The sequence below is a fragment of the Protomyctophum parallelum genome, assembly GCF_964188405.1.
Source record: "Protomyctophum parallelum genome assembly, chromosome: 19".
Lineage (NCBI taxonomy): Eukaryota > Metazoa > Chordata > Actinopteri > Myctophiformes > Myctophidae > Protomyctophum > Protomyctophum parallelum.
In genome coordinates, this window is record NC_139717.1 from 9670221 (window position 1) to 9682778 (window position 12558).

Consider the following 12558-nt stretch of genomic DNA (forward strand, 5'->3'; position numbering starts at 1 on the left):
CCAAAAATAACCCACGTCATACATTAAAATAAAACCTTAAGACACCCTGAACCATGCAAAACTCACAAAACACCACACCACATACCAAAAATAACCCATGTCATACATTAAACCAAAACATTAAGACATCATGAACCATGCAACTGTCACAAAACACCACACCACATACCAAAAATAACCCACGTCATACATTAAAATAAAACCTTAAGACACCCTGAACCATGCAAAACTCACAAAACACCACACCACATACCAAAAATAACCCAAGTCATACATTAAAATAAAACCTTAAGACAACCTGAACCATGCAAATGTCACAAAATACACCACCACTTACCAAAAATAACCCAAGTCATACATTAAAACAAAACCTTAAGACACCCTGAACCATGCAGATGTCACAAAACACCACATCACATACCAAAAATAACCCATGTCATACATTAAAACAAAACCTTAAGACACCCTGAACCATGCAAATGTCACAAAATACGCCACCACGTACCAAAATAATCCAAGTCATACATTAAAACAAAACCTTAAGACAACCTGAACCATGCAAAACTTTACCAAACAGTAAAAAAACAAACGGTTACAACAACATCAACAACACTTAACACAAATATTTTCACCCCACAGATGCAGTAGATTGAAAAGTTGCTTCCTACCTTTGAGTTAGTGTTGCTGAAAAACACCCAGATCCAAATGTACATTCCATATTTCCATATGTAGTAACTAAGTGTGGACTGTCAACACGGAGGCACACATTGACAGTTGTGATCATGCACAGATTGCATCACCTCTGCTCCACCATACTGGGTACAAAACGGCCATTAGGGGGAGCCATAGTACAGTGAAATACAATGGGGACTGGGGAATAGCTATTGATTCACTGACTGAATACTTTATTGGCAGAAGTGTAATCAGTATAGGATACAGTCAACCATATATCCAAAGGGATCACTGATAAAAGTCCTTGCTGTCTTGTTTCCATTCGGTCCAGGGTAATCAATTCATAATCATGGCATATATTATGATATATATATATATATATATATATATATATATATATATATGTGTAGGCCTGCATGTTGGGGGACAAAGAAGGGCTTATAAGGATGTGGAGGTAGTCACTAGACATAGGTCAGGGGCGCAATCTTTTTATTTTATTTTTATAAATATAAATACCTTGGAATACCGAGGTATAGATTATCAATATCGGCATCGTACCGTACTGTAAAATCTCATACCGTGGCATGCCTAGTTTGTACCGTCTACCAGAGGGAAGTAGCTGGAAGTCGTTGCAGGGTGGATGAGACGGGGGTCGTTTGCTATCTTGATAGTTTTTTTTTTTACGAAGTATCTCATTGTAGATACAGCCTAATTGCTGGTGTCTCTTCCCAATTATTTTTGAGGCTAGATTTACTATTCGCTACAGCTTGCTTCTTCCTTTGACCTTTAGATTGCCAAACCACATTGCCATGTTAAAACTCAAGACTCCCTCTATCAGGTTTTTATAGACTGTTTCCACGATTTGCTTGCTCACTCTAAAGGAGTTGAGCTTGCGTAGTAGGTGGAGACGTTGGTTACAAGTTTTAAAAATCTGTTCAGTATTTTCACTGCAAATGAGTTTGCTGTCAATATATCTGCCTAAGTATTTAAAACTGTCTACTACCTCCACTATTTGTCCACCATTTGTAATGGCCTGCACAGGTTCCTCTTCATGAATGACAAGTTATTTTGTTTTTGTCACATTGATCCCTAACGAGTTTTTTTTTTCTTCCCCGCACCAGTTCTGAAGAGATAATAGATATGCTCTGTGTGCTTCCTCCCCACTGTCCCCCCTTCCTCAGTAAGACAACTGAGACCATTGCTTGCGGTTGAAAGGAAACGTAAAATCAATAAAAAACACCGTGGCCTAGTAAGATGGGGATAAGCAGGCTGATAGTTGCATCATCAGTTCCTCTCTGACTTTTATAACCAAACTGGAAATAATCTAAGCTGTTAAAAACCATCGCTATAATTTGTCTGCTTATAACTCGTTCAATACATTTCCCCAAAAATGGGAGTAAGAGCAATACACACACACACACACACACACACACACACACCCAGCAAAATCAATAGGACAGTTCGCCTACACAAATCAGTGCATGCGCAGTTCAGTTTGAACAGATGGGGATGTGAAACCAATTCGAAAGCAGAACTAGAATCATATTGATCCCCCAACTGCCAAAGATGAAAATGCATGTATACATAATCAATATGCTGACCCAAACTGGCAAAGTCCACCCAAACACGATCAATATGATGAGATCCTCACACAAAAGCAGAACTACAATCATGATGACACTAACTGCCAAACTGGCAAAGTGCCATTAGCAAAATCAATACTATGACGTCATCGGAAAAAAGGGTTAGGCCCCGCCCCCTCGTCCCTAGGGAGTGTCTTCAGTGCCGAAATCGGACATCTGGGGTCCCTGGGGAATAATAGTACCCTATAATACTACTACCCAGATCTGTTTTGGATGTCTGAGTGTTTTATGTTAAATTGGTTGTTCAGTAATGAAGTTTATGTTTTGGGAAAATTTATAGAGAAAGCATGGCAGTTACGTTGGAGAACGATGTATCCATGAGTAACTGTCTATTTGTGCATATGTATTATTATATATGTACAATTGTGTGAGTGTCTTGTAAGCCCGTGCGGGCTGGGCATCTTATGATGTAGGACACTTTAATAAAAACTCTATCTATCTATCTATACTCAACTCACCAACAACTAATTGGAAACAATTGCACGTTGGTACCGACAAGACATATATATTTTTTTCCAGATTCGTTTTTTGCTTTTGTGCCTTTATTGATAGTTACAGTGAAGACAGACAGGAAAGAGGGAGAGAGAGAAGGGGAGAGACATGCAGCAAAGGTCGTCATGAACGGGACTCAAACATGTGACACGTTGTCAGGCAAGAGCCTATATGTGGCATGGCGCCTGGACCACTAGCCCAGCGGGCGGCCCCACAAAACATAACTTACAAAATAAAATAGAAAAGACAATCGAGCGTTACTAGAAAATAAACCTGAACACAACAGGCAGGAGGCAGAGAGAGACCAAAGTGACTGTACAAAGGCAGTTCATCGTGATATATATACAGTATATATACCGTATAGGAAGATAATAGGTAGATAAAGAGTCTCAATAGTTTATTGACCCTGTTTTCTCCTTCAAACCGCCCACAAATCCATGCGTTATTGGCCTATAAGACCAAGAGAATACAGGGCTTATCCCCTGCATGGTGGATGGTAACTAAGTACATTTACTCAAGTACTGTACTTAAGTACAATCACTACTTTTACTTTACTTACACTTCTACTCCACTACATCTCACAGGCAAATATTTCTTTACTCCACTACAGCCATTTGAAAACTTTAGTTACTAGTGACTTTGCAGATGTAGATACTCATTACAAAACATAGATTAATCAATTAAGTCCTATTTTATACTTTATTTAATCACATCATAGCACATTTTAAGCTTGTAGAGTGAAAGAAAAAACACATTTTGAGTCATTTTGCATAATACTATTTATATATTTTGGTAGGTTAGGGTTAATACTTTTGTACTTTAACTTGACTCAAATGTCAAACACAGGCTGAGTATCGTTATTGTGGTATTGGTACTTTTACTTAAGTAAAACAATCCGAGTACTGCTTCCTCCAGTGCTGGATGCAGGGCTTATTCCCTGCATGGCTAACGTCACCAGATGCGTGTGACATGCTGCAGCATGTGTACATATGGTAGATTAAGCAGTAGTATTTCAGTTCATGCTCATTGTTACAATGGATTACGCACGTTGAGCACTCTCGTGTCTTCAGCCATGACTAGATGGCAATATCTGACTCGCTTGCACACTGGAATACTGTTTGTGATACAGGCTTGGTAGGTCTTCTGCCGGAATGTGGTGTGTGTGTGTGTGTGTGTGTGTGTGTGTGTGTGTGTGTGTGTGTGTGTGTGTGTGTGTGTGTGTGTGTGTGTGTGTGTGTTTGATATCCTCCCTCATTTGTGTTGGTGGTAGGCCTATGTTTCTTCTGGTTATACTGAATTAAATACATTTCCCTTTGGAAAGTGTAGACTGTCTGATATGTATGTTTGATATTTATGTTTGATACAACTTCAAATTATTAGTATTTGTTCATTAAAATATAGTAAACATTGCTATTTGTCATACAAAGGGGTACACGCGGCTAACTGGTTAAGAAATGTTTTTGTTTTACCCTGCATTTGTGTGTGTGTGTGTGTGTGTGTGTGTGTGTGTGTGTGTGTGTGTGTGTGTGTGTGTGTGTGTGTGTGTGTGTGTGTGTGTGTGTGTGTGTGTGTGTGTGTGTGTGTGTGTGTGTGTGTGTGTGTGACTGTGTGTGTACATGATAGCATCAGCTGATTGCGTGTCTTGCCTGTGTATTTGTGCAGTATGGCAGAAGTCCCCTGCACCTGGCTGCCTACAAGGGTCACATTGAGGTGGTGCGTATCCTCCTTAAAGCCGGCTGTGACCTGGACATCCAAGACGACGTAAGTAGCCTTGCCTTAAACCTTCACCTCCACGTTCCCTTCCTGCAAGCGTGTGAATTGATAAGGGAGTAACTGATTTATAGGCACAAAATAACGGCGTGTTGTATATGGTCTAGGAAAAAGCGGCCCTCGGGCCCACGCCTACCGGTGGCAGTGGCTTAGGAGGTAGAGCTGCCGTCTCGGAAAGGTTTAAGGTTTGATGTCCATGAGCAAGACACTCTAGTGCTTCCGATGAGCAGGTTGGTGGTAACCTGACTCCGCCAGATGGGGCAGCAGAGAGTACACTGGGTTCCCCCCCTCCTGCTCCCATCTGGGAACTCTCAGGCAGACTCGACGCTCCGGCCACCAAACGGCCTGGCCAATCAGCGGCAGCTAGAGGCGGGATCAAGGCAGCACTGTGTGTATGCCTTGGAGCAGGAGGGGGGGAACCCAGTGTACTCTCTGCTGCCCCATCTGGCGGAGTCAGGTTAGGTTGGTGGTGCCTTGCATGGTTTCCTCCGGCATCGGCTTGTGAATGGGTGAATGTGAAGAACATTGTAAAGCGACGTGAAGGGTCGTACGTCATCTATTTTCAGCGAATGTTTGCCTCTTTTGACATGCCCAGAATAGGGACTCTATAGGGCTCAAGTGGTTAAAAATACTGCTGCAGCTGCACACTTCAAATGTGTTGGCAAGCCCTCTTTTATTAGCTTGGAATGAGAGAACCTCCTGCGCCTCTCTCACGGAAATCATCACTCTTTGCTCGTTCTCCCAGGAAACCTGGCCTGCTAAGTGTCACTCACCGCTTGATCTGCATGCACAGGGATTTCAATTTATTTACACGCAGTGATTTTCTAATGTTTTCATTTCAAAGTTTGATATATATTAGGCCACGGATGCCAATTGGATAGGATGTTTTTAATCTCTGGGAGGGACACCAATTCTTTTTTTTATGTTTTTTTGTGGCTTTTGCCTTCATTTTATATTTTTTATGGAGGGACAGACAGTAGGCTGACTGGAAATGGGGAGATAGATGACATACAGTAAAGGCTGTCGGGATCGGGAGTCGAGCCCGCGGCACACTGCCAGACTGGATTACCAGCCAAGGTGCCTGGACCACTGAGCCATGGCCCAGGCCAAGGGACACCAATTTACACTGTAAAATCCTCAGTCCTAGTCATTTCATTCTGGTCCATGTGATTCCATTGCCACACTTGTTTGTTGTTGATTTTTCCACTGCTGCTTTCTTGTCATATGCTGATGAGTTGCTCAAATTATTATTATAAGTATTATATATATATATAAGTATTCAAAAGACTTTGACGTAGCACTTGCCCTAGCCTCGGCGACCTTGCAGGAGTATGCAAAGGCTCAAATTATGTAATTTAAATAGCATATTATGTAGACATAGCATTCTATAGTGTATAATTATAGTCTACCGTTCTACTGTTAGGTGGATGTTAGGTTCTTAGTAGGGGTGTAACGATATAGTAACTGCGTCGAAAAATCTATTTTAATTTCAAGAATCGAAGTATATCGAAATGAAAACAGCAACATTGACTATGTATCGTATCGTTTTGCAATGGAAATAATCGGTATCGAATTGGTTTGCTATGCAATTAATCGATTGTATCAATACTACATTTTTGTGTGTGGAATTTATACATTTTTAGAAGAAAAATTAAAAAGAGGGGTTTAATTACCTAATTTAAAATAATGTCAATGTATTTTATATAGTTACTGTATCGATTTAAAATCATTGAATCGTATCGGATCGCCATAATGAACCAATATCGTCGTATATCGTATCGGCAACCATGTATCGTGATAAGTATCGTATCGCTGTTAAAATGTATCGTTACACCCCTAGTTCTTATTACTCATGATGACTATTTCTAGGTATAGTATTACCATGTGTTGTTCCTGCTTACTGTAAATCACTCTGGAATAAGAGCGTCTGCTAAATGCCTAAATCGTATGTAAAGTGACTAAAACGACATCAAAACGTGCTGTCAAAATCAGCACTGACTGCGTGTTGTTGTTTTATTTAGGGGGAGCAGACGGCTCTCCACCGGGCCGCGGTGGTGGGGAACAGTGACATCATCTCTGCCCTCATCCAGGAAGGCTGTGCTCTGGACAGACAGGACAAGGTATGTATCTACGCCCATCCCATGTGTCAAACTGGTGATCCGTAGTCTTCTGCGGCCCGCCTGCCTCAAGCAAAAAATAAAAATAAAAAATAAAAAACGTTTTTTTTTTTTTTTTTTTTTTTTTAATAGCCAAAATATAGGCTAATAAGTAAGGCTGCATGATATATCGAACATGTACCTTCATCAGAGTGGAGAATATAAGTATAAATCAAGTTGAGCAAAGCCACTCTTCTCTGCCCCTCTCTCTAACAGACACAGTTAACGGTCGCTTGTTAAGTGCCTGCCAGACAGACAATCAGATGAAATTAAGGCAGGTGTAGAGTAGAGTGTAGACTAGTGAACTGAACATGTTCTCTTTATATCAAGTACTTCATACCAGCCCCTTATGAAACTACTTCTCCCCAAATCCAAATGGATTTAATTTTCCATCCTGAATGGCAGTAACTAGCATACAATGAGAACTGAGAAGATCTCCACAAAGGTTTACTCAACAAAACTGATTATAAAACTGTAACCATCAAAGAATGCACTCAACATATAATGGTTATGTGACCATGGCATGTGCATAATAAGTTTTATCTGATATTGATTAATATGGGGGGTGGGTTCAATTAATCGATTATTAATCGGCAGAGCTGTCGACTATTCGATTTGGCTGATGGTCACTTTGTGGCATCCCTACAAGTTACAACAAGTGAGTAAGTGACTATCTCTCTTCTATACTGGTGTGTGGCGTCTCTTGCGTGATATGATGAAGTGGAACGGTGCCAGTAGCCCGTGCACATTATAGGGACAAAGTTGTGTGTGTGTGTGTGTGTGTGTGTGTGTGTGTGTGTGTGTGTGTGTGTGTGTGTGTGTGTGTGTGTGTGTGTGTGTGTGTGTGTGTGTGTGTGTGTGTGTGTGTGTGTGTGTGTGTGTGTGTGTGAAGGGGGAGGCTTGCTGGCTGGCTGGGTCTGAGCACTATGTGTGTGGCTGGCTGGCTGGGTCTGAGCACTATGTGTGTGGCTTGCTGACTGGCTGGCTGGGTCTGAGCATAGATAGATAGATAGATAGATAGATAGATAGATACAGTAGATATAGCAGTGACTGACTGAGACATCGAGCGTGCATCCGCAACTGGTTGTGGCCCCCATCAAGGGACCTTTTGACCAATGCGGCCCTCGCCCCAAGTTGAGTTCGACGCCCCTGATCTACGCCCATGCATACAGTCACCAGTATGTATCTACGCCCATGCATACAGTCACCAGTATGTATCTACGCCCATGCATACAGTCACCAGTGGTGGAAAAGGTACTCACATTTTTTCAAAGTAATCTTTGGGAAATACAGAATTCTAAATTTACTTGAGTAAAAGTACAAAAGTATTGGTATCAAGTACCAAAAGTAGGAAGTACTCATTCTGAAGAATGTCCCATTTCATAAGTTTTCATTTTCAAATATATACAAATAATTTGAAAATAGCAGATCTACAAGCTCACAATGCTAAAGTTTTCAAATGAGTAAAAGTATAACATTTGCCTCTACACACGCGCACACGGCTGTTCTGTTGCAAGAAATGACAGGAATAGACAGAACTGGAAAGCCATCAGAATGTCAGCTGGCATCGGAGCTCTTTGACAAACTGTACGGAAAACATTGTGTGTATAATCTGTGTATAATCTGTTTAACCTCATTCCCTGAGCAGAAATACTTTGTAGTACATGATGGAGTAGTGTGCTCAGTACTTAGAGCGCTGCCTGCTCTCATTCTTACTGTGCCTTACACTTACAGTACACTGGTTTCTTTATTATTATTAGGGGTCAAGCACAAAGGGCCAAGAATTCTGCCATTTTAGCAGTTTTGGCAGTTCTGAGCTAGCCTCGGAAACCCAGACGTTTTTATTTCCAGGGAGAAAAGAAAGGTCTGGGTCCGAGTCCACTTCAATTCGGCATAGAGTAGCGCAAACGTCGATCACTCTCTGCTGATTTCTGATCGTCTGCACCTTTGTTAAATTGGGCCGTGAGTATCCCTCACGAACTGAAGCTCACACTCATTCGTCAAAAGACCTTTGACCTTTAGATCTCCCGATGAGTAAATTGTTATGATTTGCTGGATCCACTTTTCTGCCTTTTTATTGCTTTTTATTTACGTCCCTCATTACATTGTGTCTTTATTGTTAATGGCATTTAATGTTTGTGTTGGCACCATTTGTTTTACATCACCATTACATCACCTAATCAACATGAGTTAGACTTTAATATATTAGCGCCCCTCACTTCACATGGGTGTGATTATTATTATTAACCACTTAAACCTATTTTATTGCCTGTCATAAGATAACGCGTTGATCTGATCTTGAGCTGAAAAAAGGTTATTCTGTTTTAGACCGAATTACATGAAATGGCATGTTTTCACCTCGAAGAATAAAGTAATCCATGAACACTCACACCTTTCAGTCCACGGAGGTTTGATGCGTTTTGTGCGTGCGTGCTCTCTCAGCTTTAACTGACGGGGAAATGGCCTAACTTTGTTCCCTCATATATTGAGCTGCAGTAATCTGATCTGATCCCTGGTCAGCTAGTCACGGCAGCACTTCATCATTCCTAGCAGCCCGAGCCCCTGCTGTTTTGACACCTACTACAGCCAGCATACATACAAAGAATGACGATTGTCGTGGATTAGCTTGTCCGACACATTGAGAGAGAAACTGCAGATTGTGCAGAATGGTCATTGCGGCGAGAGGCAAGCATGCAGCTAATACAACGACGATTGCACAACAAAATGGGAACGGTGTTAACCAGCACCGGGTCGGGATTAATAAATAAATAGACAAGTCATCACCCAATAGTGTGGGGACAATCAGACCCTTCTGGACCCCCCCCTTACGGCGCCTCATGTATGCTATATTCACTGCTAATTCGTAATGGCTTCTTTGTAATTCTGGGTCCTGGGGAGACAGCATATTAGTCTGTTGGGTCTGGAGCTGAAACAGTTTGTGTAGTTTGCAAGTTGGCAGTGGAGTGTTTTTAACTGAGCCTGTGCTGTGACAGGATGGAAACACTGCCCTGCATGAGGTGTCCTGGCATGGCTTCAGTCAGTCCGTCAAACTGCTGGTGAAGGCTGGGGCCAACGTCCATGCCAAGAACAAGGTAACTCCACAGCTACTGGGCCTTATTGACAAAAACAAATGGCAAATCTTTGGGAGGTAGAGCTATAGTAGGATGGACACTGATAATGACGATCGATAATGTCACGATATTATGGTGCTTTCAGAAGACTTTCTTTTTTATATAATATATATAATGTTGAGAGACGATTAGTAATGTAGTAATATGATGACCAAACCTTACTCTTATGCAGCCTTTAAAGGGAAACTAGGTAACATTTAGCCTTTAAAAACATACATGTATATAAATATTTTAGCCCTCATTTCCCTCTATCAGCCACTATATTAGTGTGTTGGTGTGTATCCCTGCAGAAAGATACATCCCTCTGGCTGTATTTTGGTTCACTGTTTATGTTGACATTTCCACTGTTTATGTTGACATTCAACATCCATCCCCTGCAGGGACGTGTTCTGCCAAATGGATTTAGTTGGTGACAATGTTAATGCATTCTTTCCCTGATCTCTCACTCTGTCCATTTCCCTGCCTCTTGTCACTCTAATGTCTTGTTATCCCTTTCCTCCACCTCTCCTTTCTTTCACCGTGATCTGCTCTCTCCTCCATTCTCTCTCTTTCATCTCTCCTGCTGCTGATTCCTTCTTTCCGTCCTCCCTCATCCCACTCTCCCTTATTCCCACTCTCTCTCTCTCTCTCTATCCCCCTCGTCTCTCTTCTACTTGTCTCTCTCTCTCTCCCTTCCTCAGGCAGGAAACACAGCGCTCCACCTATCATGTCAGAACGGACATGCTCAGAGTGCCAAGGTGCTGCTACTGGGAGGCTCCAGACCTGACAGCAAGAATCATGTAAGTTTCATGTACTGTAAAGCAGTGGTTCTCAAACGTACATTTCGCGCTCCCCTGGATCCCACTTTGAGAACCACTGCAAGGTCTGTTGTCAGGAGAAGGCAACAGACCTGAAGGCCTGTTGGCTGGCATAAAATGTTTGATTTCTACAACAGTTATATGGTCAAAGTGTCCTCAAGCAAGGCACTGAACCTCTCTCTGGATCAAATTACATCACATTACCAACATGACCAGACTATGTACCAAATACTTTAACTACTTAAACCCTAGTTACTCCCCCAGGGGTCTATACGATTTCCCTCTACACTAAACCTCTCTGCTGAATGTTCGCCTTTTTTCGCCACATCTGTTTTGTTTACGCAAGCAGCCTTATTGCTGGTGTGGAGCAACCTGTCACACTTAGCCGGGGATGCAGATTGTAGACACAGTGCAATATCTTTAAATATAGACTTCATCATTCATGAACACTGCCTTGCCAAGCATCTGCAGCAATCAGGGGCTCAAGAGCACCTGTGCTCACCCAAAATTATTCCGCTCCTTCAGAGGTGTCATAAATGTAGGGCCAACTCATAAACCTGCGATGCAGTGCAGGTTAGCTCATACAAATAAATACAAAAATCACATTTTTACAATTTACAATTTAGGCATTTAGCAGACGCTCTTAATCCAGAGCGACTTACATTAAGCAGGAACAATCACACATGTGTGAAGTGACGGGCGCTCTTATCATCGTACATCCTCATGACGTAACATGTCTATTTGCTCAGACACTGACGTAAAATTCTCCATTCATTGTCAATGAGAATTTGTGTAGGGCGAAAATAGACACTAAGCCGATTTGCTTAGACAGATATGACGTAAATTTACAATGGGAATTTAATGAAAATCTACACTAATAGCTGAATATAGGAGGAAAGAATGGCATACCATTTACCAGGCTACTCGATTTGGCATTCATTTGTGGGGGGAACAATGACACCCATAACCGGATACTAGCTGGGGAGTAGGCCCATGGTCTCTAGGCCGCATTACACTAGTCTGTTACTAGCTGAAAAGTTTTTCCGCCGTGTTGACATCCTGGTGAGACGAGGTTGATCTAAGGTAAATTTAAAAAAAAAACAATTTAAAAACAAACGCAATCCATAATCCAGGTTGACAGCTTCCTCTCCACAGCCCGCTGAACACACGGTACCTCATTAGAAAACACCTTGTGGTGCATATGCACTCCAAACACTGGGGAATGTCGTAATTTTTAACGCCACGCTATTTTAAATCGATTTTTTAAGTCAGAAAGACTGACTGATCATCATCTATCTGGCTGCATTGAAGCGTATGGTTCAATTATTTATGGTATGGTGTATTATAATTGTTTTTAAAAGTTCTAGTATAAACAAAAAGCAAAGCAACTTGGGCCGGGGGGATTGTGGGAGGTTACATTTTCACACTCTCAGAGTTAAATTAAGGATTTCTCATTGAAGATTGGGATCCAAAATGGGGGTCTGCGGCCTAATGCATGTCAAACTGACTGGGGATAGTTGAATTAAAAAGGCTGAGAATCTCTGCCGCCAGTGGCGTGCACAGATAGACACTAGGGGGTGCTAGAGCAATGTGCTCTTAAAAGAAAAGAAGAAAAAAAAAGGTTTATTTTTTTTCTTAATTTGTAGTGTGTGGACCGTGCGGTGACATTGATCAAATCTTGATAAAAAAACGCTTTTACTATATTATTTAGGCCCCCACAATCTAAAGCTATATGTTTCTATGTCAGTGGTTCTTCGATTAAAGAAAAATAGCAGACCTACAAGCTCGTAGCGCGCCACTCGGTGGCGCGCTATGAGCTTGTAGATCTGCTATTTTTCAATAGCTAAAGCACCAAAATGGGTTCCCAACCCAAAATGCGCTGCACAAGATGCCCTTT

General features: G+C 41.7%; 1 protein-coding gene across 4 annotated transcripts in view; it reads left to right on the forward strand.

The window, feature by feature from the left end:
* ankrd6b (ankyrin repeat domain 6b) overlaps positions 1–12558 on the forward strand; it is a 61611-nt gene that overhangs the window by 34466 nt on the left and 14587 nt on the right. For 2 of the 4 annotated variants that reach the window (XM_083790680.1, XM_083790681.1), the window contains exons 3-6: positions 4470–4568; positions 6599–6697; positions 9727–9825; positions 10545–10643. In XM_083790680.1, the coding sequence (XP_083646806.1) occupies positions 4470–4568; positions 6599–6697; positions 9727–9825; positions 10545–10643 (396 nt within the window). The remainder of the gene's footprint in view (positions 1–4469; positions 4569–6598; positions 6698–9726; positions 9826–10544; positions 10644–12558) is intronic. The other 2 variants (XM_083790682.1, XM_083790683.1) reach the window with 2 other exon arrangements.